Source organism: Lampetra fluviatilis, unplaced genomic scaffold (assembly GCF_964198595.1).
Source record: "Lampetra fluviatilis unplaced genomic scaffold, kcLamFluv1.1 SCAFFOLD_284, whole genome shotgun sequence".
In the NCBI taxonomy this organism is placed as follows: domain Eukaryota; kingdom Metazoa; phylum Chordata; class Hyperoartia; order Petromyzontiformes; family Petromyzontidae; genus Lampetra; species Lampetra fluviatilis.
The window spans coordinates 1-27,645 of NW_027621651.1; the positions used below are offsets into that span (position 1 = coordinate 1).

The 27,645-nt window shown below is 60.4% G+C and overlaps 2 protein-coding genes across 2 annotated transcripts; both read right to left on the reverse strand.

Annotated features, from left to right (window-relative positions):
• Nucleotides 1–6: 6 nt before the first annotated feature.
• On the reverse strand, nucleotides 7–9,401 carry LOC144955531 (uncharacterized). Its single transcript, XM_078885719.1, has 4 exons — nucleotides 9,301–9,401; nucleotides 7,824–7,992; nucleotides 5,249–5,519; nucleotides 7–1,304 (listed from the first exon to the last, which is right to left on the reverse strand). Exons 2-4 carry the CDS (start codon nucleotides 7,918–7,920, stop codon nucleotides 1,286–1,288), a joined length of 387 nt encoding a protein of 128 aa, XP_078741845.1. The 5' UTR covers nucleotides 7,921–7,992; nucleotides 9,301–9,401; the 3' UTR covers nucleotides 7–1,285.
• A 2,991-nt stretch (nucleotides 9,402–12,392) lies between these two features.
• Nucleotides 12,393–23,632, reverse strand: LOC144955532 (uncharacterized). Its single transcript, XM_078885721.1, has 5 exons — nucleotides 20,989–23,632; nucleotides 18,049–18,153; nucleotides 16,588–16,679; nucleotides 15,617–15,726; nucleotides 12,393–12,803 (listed from the first exon to the last, which is right to left on the reverse strand). Exons 1-2 carry the CDS (start codon nucleotides 22,526–22,528, stop codon nucleotides 18,110–18,112), a joined length of 1,584 nt encoding a protein of 527 aa, XP_078741847.1. The 5' UTR covers nucleotides 22,529–23,632; the 3' UTR covers nucleotides 12,393–12,803; nucleotides 15,617–15,726; nucleotides 16,588–16,679; nucleotides 18,049–18,109.
• Nucleotides 23,633–27,645: the final 4,013 nt, after the last annotated feature.

A 27,645-nucleotide genomic window follows, 5' to 3' on the forward strand; every position in this document is an offset into this window, starting at 1 on the left:
CGTAGCAGGACCATACCAAGGTAGGCTCAAACTCAACCCCCCCCATGACAGGGTGGATAATGGACTAACCCCAGGGAGTTGGACTGTACCATTGCACTACAACTGATAGGGGTGGACAATGTTGATGACGTACAGGACCATACCAAGGTAGGCTCAACGACACCCCCATGACAGGGTGCACAATGGACTAGCCCCAGGGAGTTGGACTGTACCATTGCACTACAACTGAGAGGGGGGTGGACAATGTTGATGACGTACAGGACCATACCAAGGTAGGCTCAACGACACCCCCATGACAGGGTGGACAATGGACTAGCCCCAGGGAGTTGGACTGTACCATTGCACTACAACTGAGGGGAGTGGACAATGTTGATGACGTACAGGACCATACCAAGGTAGGCTCAACGACACCCCCATGACAGGGTGGACAATGGACTAGCCCTAGGGAGTTGGACTGTACCATTGCACTACAACTGATAGGGGTGGACAATGTTGATGACGTACAGGACCATACCAAGGTAGGCTCAACGACACCCCCATGACAGGGTGCACAATGGACTAGCCCCAGGGAGTTGGACTGTACCATTGCACTACAACTGAGAGGGGGGTGGACAATGTTGATGATGTACAGGACCATACCAAGGTAGGCTCAACACCCCCATGACAGGGTGCACAATGGACTAGCCCCAGGGAGTTGGACTGTACCATTGCACTACAACTGAGAGGGGGGTGGACAATGTTGATGATGTACAGGACCATACCAAGGTAGGCTCAACACCCCCATGACAGGGTGCACAATGGACTAGCCCCAGGGAGTTGGACTGTACCATTGCACTACAACTGAGAGGGGGGTGGGTGGGACGATGTTGACGTCTTAGCAGGACCATACCAAGATAGGATCACCCCTCCCCCCCATGACAGAGTGCACAATGGACCAGCCCCAGGGAGTTGGACTGTACCATTGCACTACAACTGAGAGGGGGGTGGGTGGGACGATGTTGACGTCTTAGCAGGACCATACCAAGATAGGATCACCCCTCCCCCCCATGACAGAGTGCACAATGGACCAGCCCCAGGGAGTTGGACTGTACCATTGCACTACAACTGAGAGGGGAGGACAATGCTGATGACGTACAGGACCATACCAAGGTAGGCTCAACGACACCCCCATGACAGGGTGCACAATGGACTAGCCCCAGGGAGTTGGACTGTACCATTGCACTACAACTGAGAGGGGAGGGGGGTGGAACGATGTTGATGCCGTTGCCCATTCTGCTTGAGGCTTCTATGGATGCTGCCAACTCCTGCGGAGGAGAAAAGGTGGGAATGAGGTCAAAGGTTCATGCCGTTGATGTGAATCATTTCGCTCAATTGAGAATCATGATGGCTTTAGTGGTAATTGGCCGTGTGGGTGGGCGGGGTTCACAGTGGACGTGTGGGTGGGTGGGTGGGTGAGTGGGTGAGTGGGTGGGTGAGTGAGTGGGTGGGAGAGTGAGTGGGTGGGTGAGTGAGCGGGTGAGTGAGTGGGTGAGTGGGTGGGTGGGTGAGTGGCTGTGTGGGTGGGTGAGTGAGTGGGTGGGAGAGTGAGTGGGTGGGTGAGTGGGTGGGTGGGTGGGTCAGTGGGTGAGTGGGTGAGTGGGTGGGTGAGTGGGTGGGTGAGTGGGTGGGTGGGTGGGTGAGTGAGTGAGTGGGTGAGTGAGTGGGTGAGTGGGTGGGTGGGTGAGTGGCTGAGTGGGTGGGAGAGTGAGTGGGTGGGTGAGTGAGTGGGTGGGAGAGTGAGTGGGTGGGTGAGTGAGTGGGTGGGTGAGTGAGTGAGCGGGTGAGTGAGTGGGTGGGTGGGTGAGTGAGTGGGTGGGTGAGTGGGTGGGTGGGTCAGTGGGTGGGTGAGTGAGTGGGTGGGAGAGTGAGTGGGTGGGTGGGCGGGGTTCACGGTGGACGTGTGGGTGGGTGGGTCAGTGGGTGGGTGGGTGAGTGAGTGGGTGGGAGAGTGAGTGGGTGGGTGAGTGAGTGAGCGGGTGAGTGAGTGGGTGGGTGAGTGAGTGGGTGGGTGAGTGAGTGAGTGAGTGGGTGGGTGGGTGGGTGGGTCAGTGGGTGGGTGGGTGAGTGGGTGGGTGAGTGAGTGAGCGGGTGAGTGAGTGGGTGGGTGAGTGAGTGAGTGGGTGGGTGAGTGAGTGAGTGGGTGGGTGGGTGGGTGGGTGGGTCAGTGGGTGGGTGGGTGAGTAGATGGGTGGGTGAGTGGGTGGGTGAGTGAGTGAGTGGGTGGGTGGGTGGGTCAGTGGGTGGGTGGGTGAGTGGGTGGGTGAGTGAGTGAGCGGGTGAGTGAGTGGGTGGGTGAGTGAGTGAGTGGGTGGGTGAGTGAGTGAGTGGGTGGGTGGGTGGGTGGGTCAGTGGGTGGGTGGGTGAGTAGATGGGTGGGTGAGTGGGTGGGTGAGTGAGTGAGTGGGTGGGTGGGTGGGTCAGTGGGTGGGTGGGTGAGTAGATGGGTGGGTGAGTGGGTGGGTGAGTGGGGTTCACGATGGCCGTGTGGGTGGGTGGCCGTGTGGGTGGGTGGGGTTCACAGTGGACGTGTGGGTCGGTGGGTGGGTGAGGGGGTGAGTGGGTGGGTGAGTGAGTGGGTGGGTGGGTGGGTGGGTGGGTGGGTGGGTGGGTGAGTGAGTGGGTGGGTGGGTGGGTGAGTGAGTGGGTGGGTGAGTGAGTGAGCGGGTGAGTGAGTGGGTGGGTGAGTGAGTGGGTGGGTGGGTGGGTGAGGGAGTGGGTGAGTGAGTGGGTGGGTGGGTGAGTGGGTGGGTGGGTGAGTGGGTGGGTGGGTGAGTGGGTGGGTCAGTGGGTGGGTGAGTGAGTGGGTGGGTGAGTGGGTGGGTGGGTGGGTGAGTGAGTGGGTGGGTGGGTGGGTGGGTGAGTGGGTGGGTGGGTGAGTGAGTGAGTGGGTGGGTGGGTGGGTGGGTGGGTGGGTGAGTGGGTGGGTGAGTGAGTGAGTGGGTGGGTGGGTGGGTGAGGGAGTGGGTGAGTGAGTGGGTGAGTGAGTGAGTGGGTGGGTGGGTGGGTGGGTGGGTGGGTGGGTGAGTGAGTGGGTGAGTGGGTGGGTGGGTGAGTGGCTGTGTGGGTGTCCGTGTGGGTGGCTGTGTGGGTGGGTGGCTGTGTGGGTGAGTGAGTGGCTGTGTGGGTGAGTGGCTGTGTGGGTGGGTGTGTGGGTGAGTGGGTGGGTGGGTGAGTGAGTGGGTGGGTGAGTGGGTGAGTGAGTGGGTGAGTGAGTGGGTGGGTGAGTGGGTGAGTGGGTGGGTGGGTGGTTGGCCGTGTGGGTGGTCGTGTGGGTGGGTGAGTGGGTGAGTGAGTGAGTGAGTGGGTGGGTGGGTGAGTGGCCAAGTGAGTGGGTGGGTGGGTGAGTGAGTGAGTGGGTGGGTGAGTGGGTGGGTGGGTGAGTGAGTGAGTGAGTGGGTGGGTGAGTGGGTGAGTGAGTGGGTGGGTGAGTGAGTGAGTCGGTGGGTGGGTGGGTGAGTGAGTGAGTGAGTGAGTGAGTGAGTGGGTGGGTGAGTGAGTGAGTGAGTGGGTGGGTGAGTGAGTGAGTGAGTGGGTGGGTGGGTGGGTGAGTGAGTGGGTGGGTGAGTGAGTGGGTGAGTGGGTGGCTGTGTGAGTGGCCGTGTGGGTGGCCGTGTGGGTGGGTGAGTGGCTGTGTGGGTGTGTGGGTGAGTGGCTGTGTGAGTGAGTGAGTGGCTGTGTGAGTGAGCGAGTGGCTGTATGGGTGGGTGTGTGGGTGAGTGGGTGAGTGGCCGTGTGAGTGGGTGAGTGGCTGTGTGGGTGGCTTTGTGGGTGGTCGTGTGGGTGGGTGAGTGGGTGGCTTTGTGGGTGGCCGTGTGAGTGGGTGAGTGGCTGTGTGGGTGGCTTTGTGGGTGATCGTGTGGGTGGGTGAGTGGGTGGCTTTGTGGGTGGCCGTGTGAGTGGGTGAGTGGCTGTGTGGGTGGCTTTGTGGGTGGTCGTGTGGGTGGGTGAGTGGCTGTGTGAGTGGGTGGGTGGCTTTGTGGGTGGGTGTGTGGGTGGCCGTGTGGGTGGGTGAGTGGCTGTGTGAGTGGGTGAGTGGCTGTGTGGGTGGCTTTGTGGGTGGTCGTGTGGGTGGGTGAGTGGCTGTGTGAGTGGGTGAGTGGCTGTGTGGGTGGCTTTGTGGGTGGCCGTGTGGGTGGGTGAGTGGCTGTGTGAGTGGGTGAGTGGCTGTGTGGGTGGCTTTGTGGGTGGCCGTGTGGGTGGGTGAGTGGGTGAGTGGCTGTGTGAGTGGGTGGGGTTCACGGTGGCCGTGTGAGTGGGTGAGTGGCTGTGTGAGTGGGTGAGTGGCTGTGTGGGTGGCTTTGTGAGTGGCTGTGTGGGTGGGTGAGTGAGTGGGTGTGTGAGTGTGTGGGTGGGTGGGTGGGTGAGTGGGTGTGTGAGTGAGTGGCTGTGTGGGTGGGTGAGTGAGTGGGTGTGTGAGTGTGTGAGTGAGTGGGTGGGTGAGTGAGTGGGTGGGTGAGTGAGTGGGTAGGTGGGTGAGTGGCTGTGTGAGTGGGTGGGGTTCACGGTGGCCGTGTGGGTGGGTGAGTGGCTGTGTGAGTGGGTGAGTGGCTGTGTGGGTGGCTTTGTGAGTGGCTGTGTGGGTGGGTGTGTGTGTGAGTGAGTGGCTGTGTGAGTGGCTGTGTGGGTGTGTGAGTGAGTGGCTGTGTGGGTGGGTGTGTGTGTGAGTGAGTGAGTGGCTGTGTGAGTGGCTGTGTGGGTGAGTGAGTGGGTGTGTGAGTGGGTGTGTGAGTGTGTGGGTGGCTGTGTGGGTGAGTGAGTGGGTGTGTGAGTGTGTGGGTGAGTGAGTGGGTGTGTGAGTGGGTGTGTGAGTGTGTGGGTGGCTGTGTGGGTGAGTGAGTGGGTGTGTGAGTGTGTGGGTGGGTGAGTGAGTGGGTGTGTGAGTGGGTGTGTGAGTGTGTGGGTGGCTGTGTGGGTGAGTGAGTGGGTGTGTGAGTGGGTGTGTGAGTGTGTGGGTGGCTGTGTGGGTGAGTGAGTGGGTGTGTGAGTGGGTGTGTGAGTGTGTGGGTGGCTGTGTGGGTGAGTGAGTGGGTGAGTGAGTGGGTGTGTGAGTGTGTGGGTGGGTGAGTGAGTGGGTGTGTGAGTGGGTGTGTGAGTGTGTGGGTGGCTGTGTGGGTGAGTGAGTGGGTGTGTGAGTGTGTGGGTGGGTGAGTGAGTGGGTGTGTGGGTGTGTGGGTGGGTGGGTTGGTGGCCGTGGTGTCTGGGCTCTCACGTGGGGAGGGTGGCGTGGACTGGTGGCGAATGTGACGCCTCTTCTGCTGCCGACTGTTGTTGTTGTTGATGTTGTTGTTGTTGTTGATGCTGTTGTTGTTGTTGATGTTGTTGTTGGTGCTGTTGCTGTTGATGCTGTTGCTGTTGATGTTGTTGATGCTGTTGATGTTGTTGATGTTGTTGTTGATGTTGTTGATGTTGTTGTTGTTGATGTTGTTGTTGATATTGTTGTTGTTGATGGTGGTGATCCGCGTGGCCGTGCCCATGGCTTCCTGTGGGGAGGGAGAGACAAAGACGGACGTGGAACGGGACAGTCATGGTCATCTCCCGTGCCGTGTGTGTGCGTGTGTACACGTGTGTACACGTGTGTGTGTGTACACGTGTGTGCGTGTGTACACGTGTGTGTGCGTGTACATGTGTGTGTACGTGTGTACGTGTGTGTGTACGTGTGTGTCTCTCTGTCGTGGCTACTTATGCCCCCACCGAAGATGAACATCCGCGGAGGGATGCGGGCAAAGCCGATGAGTCAGATGCCTTCTATGACCTCCCGTCACAGGTGCTGGCTAAAGTGGCCACTCGGGACAGAGTCATCTTGTTGGGTGACTTCAATGCCCGAGTTGGTCATGATGCTGGCGCCTGGTCTGGAGTGATTGGAAGGCATGGGCCAGATTCCGGCATCGGCGCATCCACACAACATCATGGATGCACGCCGGGTCCAAGCAAGAACATCTGCCGGACTACGTAGTGACGGACCAGCGGATGCGAGCCCATGTCCTTGACACCAGGACCTACCGTGGAGCTGATCTGCCCACTGACCATCGACTTGTCGTCCGTAAGACGCGCCTGCCATTCTTCCGCTCCGGTGGCGAGTGAGTGAGCGGTGAGTGCGGTGAGTGTGGTGAGCGGTGAGCGAGCGGTGAGTGAGCGGTGAGTGTGGTGAGCGGTGAGCGAGCGGTGAGTGAGTGTGGTGAGTGAATGCGGTGAGTGAGTGGTGAGTGAGTGGTGAGCGAGTGAGTGAGTGGTGAGTGAGTGAGTGGGTGAGTGTATGAGTGAGTGAGTGTATGAGTGAGTGTATGAGTGAGTGAGTGTATGAGTGAGTGTATGAGTGAGTGAGTGGTGAGTGAGTGAGTGAGTGTATAAGTGAGTGAGTGTATGAGTGAGTGAGTGTATGAGTGAGTGAGTGTATGAGTGAGTGAGTGAGTGTATGAGTGAGTGTATGAGTGAGTGAGTGAGTGTATGAGTGAGTGAGTGAGTGTATGAGTGAGTGTATGACTGAGTGAGTGAGTGTATGAGTGAGTGAGTGGTGAGTGAGTGTATGAGTGAGTGAGTGTATGAGTGAGTGAGTGGTGAGTGAGTGTATGAGTGAGTGAGCGAGTGAGTGTATGAGTGAGTAAAGCGAGCGAGTGAGTGTATGAGTGAGTGATTGGGTGAGTGAGTGAGTGAGTGGTGAGTGAGTGTATGAGTGGGTGAGTGAGTGTATGAGTGGGTGAGTGTATGAGTGAGTGAGTGAGTGTATGAGTGAGTGAGTGAGTGTATGAGTGAGTGATTGGGTGAGTGAGTGGTGAGTGAGTGTATGAGTGAGTGTATGAGTGAGTGAATGTGTGTATGAGTGAGTGAGTGTATGAGTGAGTGAGTGTATGAGTGAGTGTATGAGTGAGCGAGTGGGGTGAGCGAGTGGTGAGCACGCTACCCTGCGTGCGCGAGTGCAGCACGAAGCTGCAGAGCGTCACGTCGCTGTGAGCGGTGAGTGAGCGAGTGTGTGTATGGGTGAGTGAGCGAGCGAGTGGTTAGTGAGTGAGTGAGCGAGTGGGTGAGCGAGTGGGTGAGCGAGTGGTGAGCACGCTACCCTGCGTGCGTGAGTGCAGCACGAAGCTGCAGAGCGTCACGTCGCTGTGAGCGGTGAGTGAGCGAGTGTGTGTATGGGTGAGTGAGCGAGCGAGTGGTTAGTGAGTGAGTGAGCGAGTGGGTGAGCGAGTGGGTGAGCGAGTGGTGAGCACGCTACCCTGCGTGCGTGAGTGCGGCACGAAGCTGCACAGCGTCACGTCGCTGTGAGCGGTGAGTGAAGTGAGCGAGCGAGTGAGTGGTGAGCGAGTGGTTAGTGAGTGAGTGAGCGAGTGGTGAGCGAGTGGTGAGCGGAGCGGTGAAGTGAGTGAGCGAGTGGTGAGCGAGTGAGCGAAGCGAGCGAGCGAGGCGGGGGTGAGCGAGTGGGTGAGCGAGTGGTGAGCACGCTACCCTGCGTGCGTGAGTGCGGCACGAAGCTGCACAGCGTCACGTCGCTGTGAGCGGTGAGTGAGCGAGCGAGTGAGCGATGCGAGCGAGTGGTTAGTGAGTGAGTGAGCGAGTGGGTGAGCGAAGTGGGTGAGCGAGTGGGTGAGTGGGTGAGCGAGTGGGGTGAGCGAGTGGTGAGCACGCTACCCTGCGTGCGTGAGTGCAGCACGAAGCTGCACAGCGTCACGTCGCTATGAGCGGTGAGTGAGCGAGCGAGTGAGCGATGCGAGCGAGTGGGTGAGCGAGTGGGTAGTGAGTGAGTGAGCGAGTGGGTGAGCGAGTGGGTGAGCGAGTGGTGAGCACGCTACCCTGCGTGCGTGAGTGCGGCACGAAGCTGCACAGCGTCACGTCGCTGGCCCCGCCGGACTCGAGGGGGATGGGGAACTCGGTGAAGTGCTCCAGCATGTCCAGCACGGAGCGGAACCACAGGTGCTGCACGCGGCAGCGGCCATCCTCACTCACCGTCAGGCGCAGGTGCTGAGGCACGCGCGGGGAGAGAGACGCGGGGAGACGCGGGGAGACGCGGGGAGAGACACGGGGGGACGCGGGGAGACGCGGGGAGAGACACGGGGGGAGACACGCGGGGAGAGACGCGCAGAGACGCGCGCAGAGACACAGGGAGACACACGGAGAGACACACGGAGACGCGGGAGACGCAGGGAGACGCGGAGAGACGCGGAGAGACGCGGAGAGACACGGGGAGACACGGGGAGACACGGGGAGAGACGGGGAGACACGGGGAGAGACACGCGCAGAGACACACACAAAGACACACACAGAGACACACACAGAGACACACACAGAGATACACACAGAGACACAGGGAGACACACGGGGAGACACACGGGGAGACGCAGGGAGAGACACGGGGAGACGTGCGGGGAAATGCGGGGAGACGCGGGGGAGACACGGGGGAGACACGGGGGAGACACGGGGGAGACACGGGGGAGACACGGGGGGAGAGACACGGGGAGAGAGACACAGGGGGAGAGACACGCGCGGAGACACACACAGACAAACGCAGACACACACGCACAGACACACACAGAGACAGAGACACGCAGAAAGACACACACAGAGACACACGCAGAGACACGCGGGGAGACGCAGAGACACGCGGGGAGACGCAGAGACACACACAGAGACACACGTTAAAGGTGAGCACGCACTCCCCACTCACTCACTCACTCACCCACTCACCCACTCACCCACCCCACTCACCACCCCACTCACCCACCCACTCATCCACCCACTCACTCACTCACTCACCCACCCACCCACTCACCCACCCACCCACCTCACTCACCCCACCCACTCACTCACCCACTCACCCACTCACCCACCCACCCACCCACTCACCCACCCACCCACTCACCCACCCACCCACCCACCCACCCACCCACCCACCCACTCACCCGCCTACTCACCCACTCACCCGCCCACTCACCCACCCACCCGCCCACTCACCCACCCACCCACCCACTCACCCACCCACCCACCCACTCACCCACCCACCCACCCACTCACCCACCCACCCACCCACTCACCCACCCACCCACCCACTCACTCACTCACTCACCCACCCACCCACCCACTCATCCACCCACTCACCCACTCACTCACCCACCCACCCCACCCACTCACTCACCCACTCACCCACCCACGCACTCACCCACTCACCCACCCACCCACCCACTCACCCACTCACCCGCCCACCCACTCACTCACCCACCCACTCACCCACTCACTCACCCACTCACCACCCTCACCCCTCACCCCCCTCACCTTGGCCTTGCCCTGGTAGTTGAAGGTGAGCACACACTCCCCGCGCCGCGTCTCACTCTGCCGCACCAGGAACACGCCGTGTGCCCCCACTCACCACACCACTCACCCCTCACCCACTCACCCACCCACTCACCCCTCACCCACTCACCCACCCACTCACCCACCCACTCACCCACCCACTCACCACCCTCACCCCCTCACCCCTCACTCCCCTCACCTTGGCCTTGCCCTGGTAGTTGAAGGTGAGCACACACTCCCCGCGCCGCGTCTCACTCTGCCGCACCAGGAACACCCCGTGTGCCCCCACTCACCACCCCACTCACTCACCCACTCACCCACCCACCCACCCACTCACCCACTCACCCGCCCACCCACTCACTCACCCACCCACTCACCCACTCACTCACCCACTCACCCACCCACTCACCCACCCACTCACCTTGGCCTTGCCCTGGTAGTTGAAGGTGAGCACACACTCCCCGCGCCGCGTCTCACTCTGCCGCACCAGGAACACGCCGTGTGCCCCCACTCACCACACCACTCACCCCTCACCCACTCACCCACCCACTCACCCCTCACCCACTCACCCACCCCACTCACCCACCCACTCACCCACCCACTCACCCACCCACTCACCACCCTCACCCCTCACCCCACTCACCTTGGCCTTGCCTTGGGTAGTTGAAGGTGAGCACACACTCCCCCGCGCCGCGTCTCACTCTGCCGCACCAGGAACACGCCGTGTGCCCCCACTCACCACCCCACTCACCCCTCACCCACTCACCCACCCACTCACCCACCCACCCACCCACTCACTCACCCACTCACCACCCCTCACCCCTCACCCCCCTCACCTTGGCCTTGCCCTGGTAGTTGAAGGTGAGCACACACTCCCCGCGCCGCGTCTCACTCTGCCGCACCAGGAACACGCCGTGTGCCCCCACTCCCCCCCTCTAGCACCAGCTGGGCCACGCTCACCCCTCACTCAACCAACCCACTCACCCACCCACCCACTCACCCACCCACCCACTCACCCACCCACTCACCCCACCCACTCACCCACCCACTCACCACCCTCACCCCTCACCCCCCCTCACCTTGGCCTTGCCCTGGTAGTTGAAGGTGAGCACACACTCCCCCGCGCCGCGTCTCACTCTGCCGCACCAGGAACACGCCGTGTGCCCCCACTCCCCCCTCTAGCACCAGCTGGGCCACGCTCACCCCTCACTCACCCACCCACTCACCCACCCACCCACTCACCCACCCACCCACTCACCCACCCACTCACCCACCCACTCACCCACCCACTCACCACCCTCACCCCTCACCCCCCCTCACCTTGGCCTTGCCCTGGTAGTTGAAGGTGAGCACACACTCCCCGCGCGCGTCTCACTCTGCCGCACCAGGAACACGCCGTGTGCCCCCACACTCCCCCCCTCTAGCACCAGCTGGGCCACGCTCACCCCTCACTCACCCACCCACTCACCCCACCCACCCACTCACCCACCACCCACTCACCCACCCACCCACTCACCCACCCACTCACCCACCCACTCACCACCCTCACCCCTCACCCCCCCTCACCTTGGCCTTGCCCTGGTAGTTGAAGGTGAGCACACACTCCCCGCGCCCGCGTCTCACTCTGCCGCACCAGGAACACGCCGTGTGCCCCCACTCACCACCCCCACTCACTCACCCACTCACCCACCCACTCACTCACTCACCCACCCACCCACCCACCCACCCACTCACCACCCTCACCCCTCACCCCACTCACCTTGGCCTTGCCCTGGTAGTTGAAGGTGAGCACACACTCCCCCGCGCCGCGTCTCACTCTGCCGCACCAGGAACACGCCGTGTGCCCCCACTCACCACACCACTCACCCCTCACCCACTCACCCACCCACTCACCCCTCACCCACTCACCCACCCACTCACCCACCCACTCACCCACCCACTCACCCACCCACTCACCACCCTCACCCCTCACCCCACTCACCTTGGCCTTGCCTTGGTAGTTGAAGGTGAGCACACACTCCCCGCGCCGCGTCTCACTCTGCCGCACCAGGAACACGCCGTGTGCCCCCACTCACCACCCCACTCTCACCCCTCACCCCACTCACCCACCCACTCACCCACCCCACCCACCCCACCCACTCACTCACCCCACTCACCACCCTCACCCCTCACCCCCCTCACCTTGGCCTTGCCCTGGTAGTTGAAGGTGAGCACACACTCCCCGCGCCGCGTCTCACTCTGCCGCACCAGGAACACGCCGTGTGCCCCCACTCCCCCCTCTAGCACCAGCTGGGCCACGCTCACCCCTCACTCACCCACCCACTCACCCACCCACCCACTCACCCACCCACCCACTCACCCACCCACTCACCCACCCACTCACCCACCCACTCACCACCCTCACCCCTCACCCCCCTCACCTTGGCCTTGCCCTGGTAGTTGAAGGTGAGCACACACTTCCCCGCGCCGCGTCTCACTCTGCCGCACCAGGAACACGCCGTGTGCCCCCACTCCCCCCTCTAGCACCAGCTGGGCCACGCTCACCCCTCACTCACCCACCCACTCACCCACCCACCCACTCACCCACCCACCCACTCACCCACCCACTCACCCACCCACTCACCCACCCACTCACTCACCACCCTCACCCCTCACCCCCCTCACCTTGGCCTTGCCCTGGTAGTTGAAGGTGAGCACACACTCCCCGCGCCGCGTCTCACTCTGCCGCACCAGGAACACGCCGTGTGCCCCCACTCACCACCCCACTCACTCACCCACTCACCCACCCACTCACTCACTCACCCACCCACCCACCCACCCACTCACCACCCTCACCCCTCACCCCACTCACCTTGGCCTTGCCCTGGTAGTTGAAGGTGAGCACACACTCCCCGCGCCGCGTCTCACTCTGCCGCACCAGGAACACGCCGTGTGCCCCCACTCACCACACCACTCACCCCTCACCCACTCACCCACCCACTCACCCCTCACCCACTCACCCACCCACTCACCCACCCACTCACCCACCCACCCACCCACTCACCACCCTCACCCCTCACCCCACTCACCTTGGCCTTGCCCTGGTAGTTGAAGGTGAGCACACACTCCCCGCGCCGCGTCTCACTCTGCCGCACCAGGAACACGCCGTGTGCCCCCACTCCCCCCTCCAGCACCAGCTGCGCAGCCCGCGGCCTTGACAGAGGCCCGTGGAACCAGGGCAACCGCGCCAGCCTCTCCTCCTCCACCTCCTCCACCTCCTCCTCCTCCTCCTCGTCCACCACCACGTCCACCACCTCCACCACCTCCCCGTCGTCGTCAGGCGCCTCATCCTCCAACTCTTCGTCGCCGCGCTCGCCGTTGTCGACGGCAACCGCGGGGGCCTCCCCCCCCTCGCCCCTCCCCCCCCAGGGGGCCACCCCCCCCCACGGGGGAGGGGAGGAGGGAGGGGGGGGCGAAGGGGCTGGCCGGGTCGGAGCAGGTCAGGCCTGGGGGGGGGGTGGGGGGGGGGGGGTGGGGGGGGTGGAGTGGGGTGGGTGGGGGGTGGTGGGTGGGGTAGGGTGGGTGAGGGGGGTGGGGGGGTGGGTGGGGTAGGGTGGGTGAGGGGGGTGGGGGGGGGTGGGGAGATTGGGAGGGTGGGGGGGTGGGTCGGGGTAGTGTGGGGGCAGTGGGGTGGGGGGGGTGGGGGGGTGGGTGGGGTAGGGTGGGTGGGGGGAGTGGGGTGGGTGGGGGGGGTGGGTGGGTGGGGTGAGGGTGGGTGATGTGGGCAGGGGGTGGGGTGGGGTGGGGAGAGAGAGGGAGGGGAGGGTAGTGGAGTGAGCAGACAGAAGACCAAGGAAGACACAGACAAAGCTCCCCCAGGTAGGCAGCTACAAACAGCAGCAGCAGCAGTCATCGTCAGGGTCAGGGATCGAACCCACGACCTCCTGCACACCAGGCGAGGTAGTCAACATCTCCACGGGCGGAGAGAGAGAGACGCAGGCAGACTCCAACACACACAGCAGCAGGCATCGTCAGGGTCAGGGATCGAACCCGGGCCCTGATGATATTGGGTGAGAGGGTGGGTGAGAGGGTGGGTGAGAGGGTGGGTGAGAGGGTGGGTGGGTGGGTGGGTGAGAGGGTGGGTGGGTGGGTGAGCGGGTGGGTGGGTGAGAGGGTGGGTGAGAGGGTGGGGGTGGGTGGGTGGGTGAGCGGGTGGGTGAGAGCGTGAGTGGGTGAGAGGGTGGGTGAGAGGGTGGGTGGGTGAGAGGGTGGGTGGGTGGGTGAGCGGGTGGGTGGGTGAGAGGGTGGGTGAGAGGGTGGGTGAGAGGGTGGGTGAGAGGGTGGGTGAGAGGGTGGGTGGGTGAGCGGGTGGGTGAGAGGGTGGGTGAGAGGGTGGGTGGGTGGGTGGGTGAGAGGGTGGGTGAGACGGTGGGTGAGAGGGTGGGTGAGAGGGTGGGTGGGTGGGTGAGAGGGGTGGGTGAGAGGGTGGGTGAGCGGGTGGGTGAGAGGGTGGGTGAGAAGGTGGGCGGGTGGGTGAGAGGGTGGTGGGTGGGTGGGTGGGTGGGTGGGTGAGAGGGTGGGTGAGAGGGTGGGTGAGCGGGTGGGTGAGAGGGTGGGTGAGAAGGTGGGCGGGTGGGTGAGAGGGTGGTGGGTGGGTGGGTGGGTGGGTGAGAGGGTGGGTGAGCGGGTGGGTGAGAGGGTGGGTGAGAAGGTGGGTGGGTGGGTGAGAGGGTGGGTGGGTGGGTGGGTGAGGGGTGGGTGAGAGGGTGGGTGAGAGGGTGGGTGGGTGTGGTGAGAGGGTGGGTGAGAGGGTGGGTGGGTGGGTGGGTGAGAGGGTGGGTGAGAGGGTGGGTGGGTGGGTGGGTGGGTGGGTGAGAGGGTGGGTGAGAGGGTGGGTGAGAGGGTGGGTGAGAGGGTGGGTGAGAGGGTGGGTGGGTGGGTGAGAGGGTGGGTGAGAGGGTGGGTGGGTGGGTGGGTGGGTGAGAGGGTGGGTGAGAGGGTGGGTGAGAGGGTGGGTGGGTGGGTGAGAGGGTGGGTGAGAGGGTGGGTGAGAGGGTGGGTGAGAGGGTGGGTGAGAGGGTGGGTGAGCGGGTGGGTGAGAGGGTGGGGTGAGAGGGTGGGTGGGTGGGTGAGAGGGTGGGTGGGTGGGTGGGTGAGCGGGTGGGTGAGAGGGTGGGTGAGAGGGTGGTGGGTGGGTGAGAGGGTGGGTGAGAGGGTGGGTGGTGGGTGGGTGAGAGGGTGGGTGAGAGGGTGGGTGAGCGGGTGGGTGAGAGGGTGGGTGAGAGGGTGGGTGGGTGGGTGGGTGGGTGAGAGGGTGAGCGGGTGGGTGGGTGAGCGGAGTGGGTGAGAGGGTGGGTGAGCGGGTGGGTGAGAGGGTGGGTGGGGTGGGTGAGAGGGTGGGTGAGAGGGTGGGTGGGTGGGTGAGAGGGTGGGTGAGAGGGTGGGTGGAGAGGGTGGGTGAGAGGGTGGGTGAGCGGGTGGGTGAGCGGGTGGGTGAGAGGGGTGGGTGAGAGGGTGAGCGGGTGGGTGGGTGAGAGGGTGGGTGGGTGTGAGGTTGGGTGGGTGGGTGGGTGATCGGGTGGGTGGGTGGGTGAGAGGGTGGGTGAGAGGGTGGGTGAGAGGGTGGGTGGTGTGAGCGGGTGGGTGGATGGGTGAGAGGGTGGGTGAGAGGGTGGGTGGGTGAGTGAGAGGGGTGGGTGGGTGGGGTGAGCGGGTGGGTGGATGGGTGAGAGGGTGGGTGAGAGGGTGGGTGAGAGGGTGGGTGGGTGAGCGGGTGGGTGGGTGGGTGAGAGGGTGGGTGAGAGGGTGGGTGGGTGAGTGAGAGGGTGGGTGGGTGGGTGAGAGGGTGGGTGAGAGGGTGGGTGAGAGGGTGGGTGGGTGAGCGGGTGGGTGAGAGGGTGGGTGAGAGGTGGGTGGGTGAGTGAGAGGGTGGGTGGGTGAGAGGGTGGGTGAGAGGGGTGGGTGAGAGGGTGGGTGGGTGATGGAGGGTGGGTGAGAGGGTGGGTGGGTGAGAGGCGTGGGTGTGGTGGGTGGGGTGAGCGGGTGGTGTGAGAGGGTGGGTGGGTGGGTGAGAGGGTGGGTGGGTGATCGGGTGGGTGGGTGGGTGAGCGGGTGGGTGAGAGGGTGGGTGGGTGAGTAAGAGGGTGGGTGGGTGAGCGGGTGGGTGGATGGGTGAGAGGGTGGGTGAGCGGGTGGGCGGGTGAGTGAGTGGGTGAGTGAGTCAATGAGACAACAATGCCGTGTGTCATGTCCCCCATGGCAACCGTGCTGTGCTTCTCGTTGCTACGGTAACCGCACCGTGTCTCAATGGCAACGTTACCTGCAGAGTAGGGGGCGTCGCCAGCACGGGGGGAGGAGGAGCCAGGGTCAGCCCCTCCCCCACACACCCTGTGCATTCTGGGTAGCTCCATCCCTACGTCATCACCAGCCCTGAGAACACAGAGAAAAGATTGGTGATGGTGGTGGTGGTGGTGGTGATGGTGGTGGTGATGGTGGTGGTGATGGTGGTGATGGTGATGGTGGTGATGGTGGTGATGGTGGTGGTGGTGGTGATGGTGGTGGTGGTGATGGTGGTGGTGATGGTGGTGGTGATGGTGGTGATGGTGATGGTGGTGATGGTGGTGATGGTGGTGATGGTGGTGGTGGTGGTGATGGTGATGGTGGTGATGGTGGTGATGGTGGTGGTAATGGTGGTGGTGGTGATGGTGGTGATTGTGATGGTGGTGGTGGTGGTGGTGATGGTGGTGATGGTGGTAGTGATGGTGGTGATGGTGGTGATGGTGGTGGTGGTGATGGTGGTGATGGTGGTGGTGATGGTGGTGATGGTGATGGTGGTGGTGATGGTGGTGATGGTGGTGATGGTGATGGTGGTGATGGTGGTGATGGTGGTGGTAATGGTGGTGATGGTGGTGATTGTGATGGTGGTGGTGGTGGTGGTGGTGATGGTGGTGGTGGTGGTGGTGATGGTGGTGATGGTGGTGGTGGTGATGGTGGTGGTGGTGATGGTGGTGATGGTGGTGGTGATGGTGGTGATGGTGATGGTGGTGGTGATGGTGGTGATGGTGGTGGTGGTGGTGATGGTGGTGGTGATGGTGATGGTGGTGGTGATGGTGGTGATGGTGATGGTGGTGATGGTGGTGATGGTGGTGATGGTGGTGGTGATGGTGGTGATGGTGGTGATGGTGGTGATGGTGGTGGTGGTGGTGATGGTGATGGTGGTGGTGGTGGTGATGATGGTGGTGATGGTGGTGATGGTGATGGTGGTGGTTGTAGTTGTGGTGATGATGTCACCTGCTCCCCATGGACCCCCGGAGTTCCGCTACCCAGGTCGCCATCAGCTGAGCGTGCTGAGCGTCCACCACAAAGTCACCCCACAGCCCCGCCTGGGGGTGACACACGGGGGGTGACACACGGGGGGTGAGACACGGGGAGACACGGGGGGGGGAGACATGGAGCTGTGGTGGTGATAGTTGTTGTGCTAGTTGTGGTTGTGGTGGTGGTGCCACACCTTGATGAGGAAGATGCTGTGGTGGTGGTGGTAGTGGTGGTGCTAGTTGTGCTAGTTGTGCTAGTTGTGCTAGTTGTGGTGGTGGTAGTGGTGGTGGTGCTAGTTGTGCTAGTTGTGGTAGTGGTGGTGGTGGTGGTAGTAGTGGTAGTGGTGTTGTGGTGGTGGTGGTGCCACCTTGATGAGGAAGCTGCTGTGGTGGTGCTAGTTGTGGTGGTTGTGGTGGTAGTGGTGGTGCTAGTAGTTGTGCTAGTTGTGCTAGTTGTGGTGGTGGTGGTTGTTGTGGTGGTGGTGGTGGTGGTTGTGGTGGTGGTGGTGGTTGTTGTGGTGGTGGTGGTTGTTGTGGTGGTGGTGGTGGTTGTGGTGGTGGTGTCACCTTGATGAGGAAGCTGCTGTGGTGGTGCTAGTAGTAGTGGTGGTAGTGGTGGTTGTGGTGGTGGTGGTGGTGGTTGTGGTGGTGGTGGTGGTGGTGCCACCTTGATGAGGAAGCTGCTGTGGTGGTGCTAGTAGTAGTGGTGGTGGTGGTTGTGGTGGTGGTGGTGGTGGTTGTGGTGGTGGTGTCACCTTGATGAGGAAGCTGCTGTGGTGGTGCTAGTAGTAGTGGTGGTGGTGGTTGTGGTGGTGGTGGTGGTTGTGCTAGTGGTTGTGGTGTTGGTGGTGGTGCCACCTTGATGAGGAAGCTGCTGTGGTGGTGCTAGTAGTAGTGGTGGTGGTGGTTGTGGTGGTGGTGGTGGTTGTGGTGGTTGTGGTGGTGGTGGTGGTTGTTGTGGTGGTGGTGGTGGTGGTTGTGGTGGTGGTGGTGGTTGTGGTGGTGGTGTCACCTTGATGAGGAAGCTGCTGTGGTGGTGCTAGTAGTAGTGGTGGTGGTGGTGGTGGTTGTGGTGGTGGTGGTGGTGGTGGTTGTGGTGGTGGTGGTTGTTGTGGTGGTGGTTGTGGTGGTGGTGGTGGTGGTGGTTGTGGTGGTGGTGGTGGTGGTGGTTGTGGTGGTGGTGGTGGTGGTGGTGGTTGTGGTGGTGGTGGTTGTTGTGGTGGTGGTGGTGGTTGTGGTGGTGGTGTCACCTTGATGAGGAAGCTGCTGTGGTGGTGCTAGTAGTAGTGGTGGTGGTGGTTGTGGTGGTGGTGGTGGTGGTTGTGGTGGTGGTGTCACCTTGATGAGGAAGCTGCTGTGGTGATGCTAGTAGTAGTGGTGGTGGTTGTGGTGGTGGTGGTTGTGGTGGTGGTGGTGGTGGTTGTGGTGGTGGTGCCACCTTGATGAGGAAGCTGCTGTGGTGATGCTCCGGCAGCTCCAGCGCGCCGGTCGGCCGCACCTCACTCAGCGCGGCACACGGCACGGAGACACGCGCACGGCTCGCCTGCACACACACACACATACACACACATACAGACATAGTGTACACACACACAGTGTACACACACACATACATACACACACACACACACAGTGTACACACACACAGTGTACACACACACACAGTGTACACACACAGTGTACACACACACACACACAGACACACAGTGTACACACACAGTGTACACACACACACACAGTGTACACACACACAGTGTACACACACACACACACAGTGTACACACACACAGTGTACACACACACACACAGTGTACACACACACAGTGTACACACACACACACAGTGTACACACACACAGTGTACACACACACACACAGTGTACACACACAGTGTACACACACACACACAGTGTACACACACACACACACAGTGTACACACACAGTGTACACACACACAGTGTACACACACACACACCTCACTCAGCGCGGCACACGGCACGGAGACACGCGCACGGCTCGCCTGCACACACACACACATACACACACAGTGTACACACACAGTGTACACACACACAGTGTACACACACACACAGTGTACACACACACACACACAGTGTACACACACACGTACACACACACAGTGTACACACACACAGTGTACACACACACACACACAGTGTACACACACAGTGTACACACACACAGTGTACACACACACAGTGTACACACACACACACACAGTGTACACACACACGTACACACACACACGGCACACAGTGTACACACACACAGTGTACACACACACACAGTGTACACACACACGTACACACACACACGGCACACAGTGTACACACACACAGTGTACACACACACACAGTGTACACACACACACAGTGTACACACACACAGTACACACACACACAGTGTACACACACAGTGTACACACACAGTGTACACACACACAGTGTACACACACACAGTGTACACACACACACACAGTGTACACACACACAGTGTACACACACACACAGTGTACACACACACAGTGTACACACACACAGTGTACACACACACACACAGTGACACACACACGTACACACACACACGGCACACAGTGTACACACACACAGTGTACACACACACAGTGTACACACACACACAGTGTACACACACACACACAGTGTACACACACACAGTGTACACACACACAGTGTACACACACACACACAGTGTACACACACACAGTGTACACACACACAGTGTACACACACACACAGTGTACACACACACAGTGTACACACACACAGTGTACACACACAGTGTACACACACACACACAGTGACACACACACACATACACAGTGTATACACACACACAGTGTACACACACACAGTGTACACACACACACAGTGTACACACACACACAGTGTACACACACACACACAGTGACACACACACGTACACACACACGTACACACACACACGGCACACAGTGTACACACACACAGTGTACACACACACAGTGTACACACACACACAGTGTACACACATACACAGTGTATACACACACACACAGTGTACACACACACGTACACACACACGTACACACACACACGGCACACAGTGTACACACACACAGTGTACACACACAGTGTACACACACACAGTGTACACACACACACACACCTCACTCAGCGCGACACACGGCACGGAGACACGTGCACGGCTAGCCTGCACACACACACACATACACACACACACAGTGTACACACACACACACACAGTGTACACACACAGTGTACACACACACACACAGTGTACACACACACACACAGTGTCACACACACACAGTGTCACCCACCCACACACACACACACAGTGTCACCCACCCACCCACACACACACACAGTGTCACCCACCCACACACACACACACAGTGTCACCCACCTACACACACACAGTGTCACCCACACAAACACACACACACAGTGTCACCCACCTACACACACACAGTGTCACCCACCCACACACACACAGTGTCACCCACCTACACACACACAGTGTCACACACACACAGTGTCACCCACCCACACACACACACACACAGTGTCACCCACCCACACACACACACAGTGTCACCCACCCACACACACAGTGTCACCCACCTACACACACACAGTGTCACCCACCCACACACACACACACAGTGTCACCCACACACACACACACAGTGTCACCCACCTACACACACACAGTGTCACACACACACAGTGTCACCCACCCACACACACACACACAGTGTCACCCACCCACCCACACACACACACAGTGTCACCCACCCACACACACACACACAGTGTCACCCACCCACACACACACACAGTGTCACCCACACACACACACACAGTGTCACCCACCTACACACACACAGTGTCACACACACACAGTGTCACCCACCCACACACACACACACAGTGTCACCCACCCACACACACACACACAGTGTCACCCACCCACACACACACACAGTGTCACCCACCCACACACACACAGTGTCACCCACCTACACACACACAGTGTCACCCACCCACACACACACACAGTGTCACCCACACACACACACACAGTGTCACCCACCTACACACACACAGTGTCACACACACACAGTGTCACCCACCCACACACACACAGTGTCACCCACCTACACACACACAGTGTCACCCACACAAACACACACACACAGTGTCACCCACACACACACACACAGTGTCACCCACCCACCCACACACACACACAGTGTCACCCACCCACACACACACAGTGTCAACCCCCCCCACCTACACACACACAGTGTCACCCACACACACACACCACGCACCTTGGGCGGCACGTGAAAGTGCAGCGTGTGTTGCCCCACACCGACTCCGGCCGTCGCGCCGTTCAGCACCAGCCGGCACCGCAGCCACGGACGCACCGTCAACCCCCCCCCCGCCACCACCGCCACCACCGCCACCACCGCCACCACCGCCACCACCCAGCTCCCCTCCACCACCGCCACAACCGCCGCTCTCAAAGAAGCGCATCACTCCTTCCCTCCGCGGTCCGGCACCACCACCACCACCACCGCCGCCGCCACCACCACCGCCGCCGCCACCACCACCACCGCCACCGCCACCACCACCGGCGTTCCGAGGACGCTTCTTCGAGAGCCGCAGCTTCTCCAGCCTCCGTGCCCACACGCCCAACTCTGGCGTCACGGCAACGCCGCCACCCGCCACCCGCCACCGCCACCGCCGGGCGACGGTGAGGTCACCAACGAGAACGGCGCGGTGCTGCCGGCGGTGGTGCCGGTGGTGGTGCCGGTGGTGGTGCCGGTGGCGGTGCCGGGTGACGTCCGAGTGTCGTCCACCAGAGACGCCGGCCGTCGCTGGAAGATGCTCCGAACCCGTCGCAGCGAGAACTTTCCCGGCGGAGTCGGCGTCGGCGTCGCCGGTGCCGGCACCACCACCGGCGCGGCGGCGGTGGTGGTCATGGCAACGGTACCGTAGGCAGAGCAGCAGCTGCTGTTGCCGCCACCGGCAACCCCGGCCGCCCCCCCTTTGCCGCCCGCCGCCTCCATAAGTCAGATCCCCGGAGCTGTGAGACTTTGCCACGGACGATGCCGACGCGGCCGCGCCGATGCCGGCACCGGCACCGGCGTGGGCCGTGGTGGTGGTGGTGGTGCCGTATCTGCCGAAGGTTCCGGTGGTGGCGGTGGTGGTGCTACAACGATGGCCGCCGCACCGAGGGGGATCGAGGCGGGAGGAGACTCCGTACTCGGAGGTGGACTGCGCTAGGCCCGTGCTCGCGGTGGTGGCGGTGGTGGCGGTGGTGGCGGTGGTGGCGGTGGTGGCGGTGGTGGCGGTGGTGGCGGTGGGTACCGGCAGTAGGAGGAGGGGAGGAGGGGAGGAGAGTGAGGAGGAGGACAATGAAGAGGTCGGGGCAGCCGATGGAGCTGCTGCTGCTGCTGATGATGCTGCTGATGATGATGATGCTGCTGCTGATGATGATGCTGCTGCTGCTGATGATGCTGCTGCTGATGCTGATGATGCTGATGGTGATGATGGTGATGATGGTGATGGAGCTGCTGCTGCTGCTGCTAATCCTGCTGATGATGATGCTGCTGCTGCTGCTGATGGCGATGGCGATGATGGCGATGATGGTGACGATGGTGACGATGGTGACGATGTCGCTGCGAGCGGCCTGCACGCCACGTGGGCGTAGTGCGAGGCTTGCGGCTGGCCGTTCAGCTCGCCCGCCCATACCACCGCACAACAGCCGGTGGTACCACCGCCAGCGGTCACCATCGGCACCATCGGCACCATCGGCACCATCGGCACCATCGACACCATCGGCACCATCGGCACCATCGGCACCATCGGCAAGCTCTGCCTGTAGCCGGACGAGTGGCGATGTCGTCCATCGCCGTGGGAAACGGCACCAGCAGCAGCAGCAGCAGCAAGATGATGATGTGGTGGTGGTGGTGATGATGATGGTGGTGGTGGTGGGTGGTGATGATGATGATGATGGTGGTGGTGGTGATGATGATGATGATGGTGGTGGTGGTGATGATGATGATGGTGGTGGTGGTGATGATGGTGGTGGTGACGGTGGTGATGATGATGATGATGGTGGTGGTGATGATGATGGTGGTGGTGATGATGATGATGGTGGTGGTGGCGGAGCGGAGAGCCGACCGCCGTTGTCCACCTTCTCGCCTACCCCCTCGCCCACCAACACGTCCACCGCCTCGTCCACCACCACGTCCACCCCCTCGTCGTCCACCCGCTCCGCCCTCGCCCCGGACGGCAGTCGAAGCTCCGCAGCAAAGTGGCGGCGGAAGCAGTCGGTGAAGACTCGGGCAAACTCGGAGTCGTCCGCCGCTTCACCACGTCCACCACCACGTCCACCACCACGTCCACCACCTCGCCCGGTGAGCAGGAGGTAGCGGCGAGCGAGGGAGCAAGCCACCTGTCGCGCTCGCGACTCGCAGAAGAGTCGCCACTCCTCAGCGGGTTTCGACGACGTTGTTGTTGTTGTTGCCGTGGCGACGTCGTCGTCGTCGTCGTCGTCGTCGACGACCACCGGCTCCTCATCGTTGTTGTTGTCGTTGTTGTTGTCGTTGTTGTTGTCGTTGACGACGACATCGTGGTGGTGGTGGTGGTGGTGGTGATGGTGGTGGCCGCCTTGAGCCCCGTAGCTCACGGACGCTGTGTTGACACGGCCGTCATCACCACATCCTACTCCTCCTACTACTCCACCTGCTGCTACTACTACTTCACCTGCTAGTCCACCTGCTACTCACCTGCTGCTACTCCACCTGCTGCTACTACTACTCCACCTGCTAGTCCACCTGCTACTCCACCTGCTGCTACTCCACCTGCTGCTACTACTACTCCACCTGCTAGTCCACCTCCTCCACCTCCTCCTCCACCTCCTCCATCTCCTCCTTCACCACCACCTCCTCCTCCATCTCCTCCACCACCTCCTCCACCTCCTCCACCTTCACCACCATCTCCTCCTCCTGCTCCACCTCCTCCTCCTTTCACCTCTTCGTTCAACTCCGCCGTGTTCCCACGGCCGTCATCATCTCCACCTACTCCACCTCCTCCTCCACCTCCTCCTCCACCTCCATCTCCTCCTCCACCTCCTCCTCCATCTCCTCCTCCATCTCCACCTCCTCCATCACCTCCTCCTCCACTTCCTCCACCTCCTCCTCCACATCCTCCTCCACCTCCCCCATCCCCTCCACCACCTCCACCTCCTCCTCCTCCACCTCCTCCTACTCCTCCTCCATCATCTCCTCCTCCACCACCTCCTCCACCACCTCCTCCACCTCCTCCTCCTCCACCTCCTCCTCCTCCATCATCTCCTCCTCCTCCACCTCCCCCATCCCCTCCACCTCCTCCTCCTCCTCCACCTCCACCTCCTCCACCTCCTCCTACTCCTCCTCCACCTCCTCCTACTCCTCCACCTCCATCTCCTCCTCCACCTCCTCCTCCTCCATCATCTCCTCCTCCATCTCCACCTACTCCTCCACCTCCTCCTCCACCTCCCCTCCTCCACCTCCTCCACCACCTCCTCCACCTCCACCTCCTCCACCTCCTCCTACTCCTCCTCCATCATCTCCTCCTCCACTTCCTCCATCATCTCCTCCTCCCCCATCCCCTCCACCACCACCTCCTCCACCTCCTCCCCATCCCCTCCACCACCACCTCCTCCACCACCTCCACCTCCTCCTCCACCTCCTCCCCCATCCCCTCCACCACCACCTCCTCCACCACCTCCACCACCTCCTCCACCACCTCCTTCACCGCCGTTGGCGATCACGGAGATTGCCGCACCGCCGGCTCCTGGTGGTGTTGATGGTGATGGTGGTGATGGTGTTGATGGTGTTGATGTTCATGGGGAGGTGGAGGTGGTGGTGGAGGTGGAGGAGGTGGGGGGGGGCGATGGCCGAGAGGACGTGGCGGCGAGCAACGGGGAGGAGACGGCTTCGGCGTCGTCGTCGTCCGTGGCGGTGGTGGCGGTGGTGGTGGTGGCAACGCCGTTCATGGCTGGTGGTGGTGGTGGTGGCGGTGGTGTTGATTGGTGGTGGTGGTTGGTGATGGTGAGAGTGGTGGTGGTGGTGTCGGTGGTGGTGGTGGTGTTGATTGGTGGTGGTGTTGGTGGTGTCGGTGGTGTTGGTGGTTGGTGATGGTGGTAGTGGCGGTGGTGGTGTTAGTGGCGGTGGCGTTGATTGGTGGTGTTGGTGGTGGTGGTGTTAATTGGTGGTGGCGGTGGTTGGTGGTGGTGGTGGTGTCAGTGGTGTTAATTGGTGGTGGCGGTGGTTGGTGATGTTGGTGGTGTTGGTGGTGGTGGTGTTGATTGGTGGTGGCGGTGGTTGGTGGCGGTGGTTGGTGGTGGTGGTGGTGTCAGTGGTGTTAATTGGTGGTGGCAGTGGTTGGTGATGTTGGTGGTGGTGTTGGTGGCGGTGGTGTTGATTGGTGGTGTTGGTGATGTTGGTGGTGTTGGTGGTGGTGGTGTTGATTGGTGGTGGCGGTGGTTGGTGGTGGTGGTAGTGGTGGTGGTGTCGGTGATGTTGATTGGTGGTGGTGGTGGTTGGTGGTGGTAGTGGTGGTGGTGTCGGTGGTGGTGTTGGTTGATGGTGGCAGTGGTGGTGATGGTGGAGAGAGTTGGTGGTAAGGGTGGTGAGTTTGTGGTGGTGGACTTTGTGGTGGTGGAGTTTGGTGCTAGATGGAGTGCAGCAATCTGAGGTTGTGTTTTGGTTTGTGATAGGGAGTGAAGAGATGGGGGGGGGGGGATCAGATGTTAGTCACTCACCACTCACTCACTACTCACTCACCACTCACTCACTCACACACTCACTCACCACTCACTCACTAACCACTCACTCACCACTCACTCACCACTCACTCACCACTCACTCACTACACACTCACTACACACTCACCACTAACTACTCACCCACTCACCCAACCACTCACTTACCCAACCACCCAATCACCCACCCACTCATCCACCCAACCACCCAACCACCCAACCACCCACTCACCCAACCACCCACTCACCCAACCACTCACCCAACCACCCACCCACTCACCCACCCAACCACCCAACCAAACACCCACCCACTCACTCGAACCACCCACTCACCCATTCACCCACCCAACCACCCACTCACCCACCCACTCACCCACCCACCCACCCAACCACCCACTCACCCACCCACCCACCCAACCACTCACCCACCCACCCAACCACTCACCCACCCACCCACCCAACCACCCACCCACCCACCCAACCACCCACCCACCCAACCACACACCCAACCACCCACTCACCAACCACCCACTCGGGCATTGAAGTCACCTGTAACACCACCAACACTACCACCACTATCTAAATCATCACAACCACCACTACCACCACCATCACTACCATCACTACCACCACCATCACTACCATCACTACCACCACCATCACTACCATCACTACCACCACCATCACTACCACTACCATCACTACCACTACCATCAATACCACCACCATCACTACCATCACTACCACCACCATCACCACCACTACCATCACTACCACCACCATCACTACCATCACTACCACCACCATCACTACCACTACCATCACTACCACCACCATCAATACCACCACCATCACTACCATCACTACCACCACCATCACCACCACTACCATCACTACCACCACCATCACTACCATCACTACCACCACCATCACTACCACTACCATCACTACCACCACCATCACTACCATCACTACCACCACCATCACCACCACTACCATCACTACCACCACCATCACTACCATCACTACCACCACCATCACTACCACCACCATCACTACCACCACCATCAGACAAAGCTCCCCCAGGTAGCCCCACACACAGGGGCTGTAGGGGCAAGTGCTGTGAGCATTGTGTCCCGCGATGTCTACAACTACACACACCATCACCACCATCACCATCACAACAACAACAACTCACTAACATCACAACAACAACAACAACTCACTAACATCACAACAACAACTCACTAACATCACAACAACAACAACGCCACTCTTGCATGGTGGTGATGGTGATGTTGATGGCAATAATGATGGTGGTGGTGTTGTTGATGGTGATGGTAATAATGATGGTGATGTTGGTGATGGTGATGTTGATGGTAATAATGATGATGACGGTGATGTTGATGATGGTTATGTTGATGATGGTGATGTTGATGATGGTGATGTTAATAATGATGATGATGTTGATGATGGTGATGTTGATGGTAATGATGATGGTGATGTTGATGGTAATGATGATGTTGATGATGGTGATGTTGATGGTGATGTTGATGGTGATGTTGATGGTGATGTTGATGGTGATGTTGATGGTGATGTTGATGGTGATGTTGATGGTGATGTTGATGGTAATAATGATGGTGATGTTGATGGTAATAATGATGATGGTGTTGATGTTGATGTTTAATGATGATGTTGTGATGTTGATGATGATGTTGATAATGATGATGTTGTGATGTTGATGATGATGTTGATAATGATGATGTTGTGATGTTGATGATGATGTTGATAATGATGATGTTTTGATGTTGATGATGGTGATGATGATGTTGATGATGGTGATGTTGATGATGGTGATGTTGATGATGGCGATGTTGATGATGGTGATGTTGATGATGGTGATGTTGTTGATGGCGATGTTGATGGTAATAATGATGTAGATGGTAATAATGTTGATGGTGTTGATGGTGATGTTGATGGTAATAATGGTGATGGTGTTGATGGTGATGATGATGATGATGGTGATGTTGATGATGATGTTGATGATGTTGATGGTGATAATATATTATGTTGATGATGGTGATGTTGATGATGATGTTGATGATGATGTTGATGGTGATGTTGATGATGATGTTGATGGTGATGCTGATGATGGTGTTGATGGTGATGTTGA

What these genes read in the sequence shown, in the direction of transcription:
- LOC144955531 (XM_078885719.1), bottom strand. Translation starts at nt 7,920, where the DNA reads ATGCTGGAGCACTTCACCGAGTTCCCCATCCCCCTCGAGTCCGGCGGG. An exon ending in GCCGCACTCACGCACGCAGG is followed by an intron (nt 5,520 to 7,823) that starts GTAGCGTGCTCA and finishes CCCTCCCCACAG; the next exon opens with GAAGCCATGGGCACGGCCAC.
- LOC144955532 (XM_078885721.1), bottom strand. Translation starts at nt 22,528, where the DNA reads ATGGTGCCGATGGTGCCGATGGTGCCGATGGTGTCGATGGTGCCGATG. An exon ending in ACTTTCACGTGCCGCCCAAG is followed by an intron (nt 18,154 to 20,988) that starts GTGCGTGGTGTG and finishes GTGTGTGTGCAG; the next exon opens with GCGAGCCGTGCGCGTGTCTC.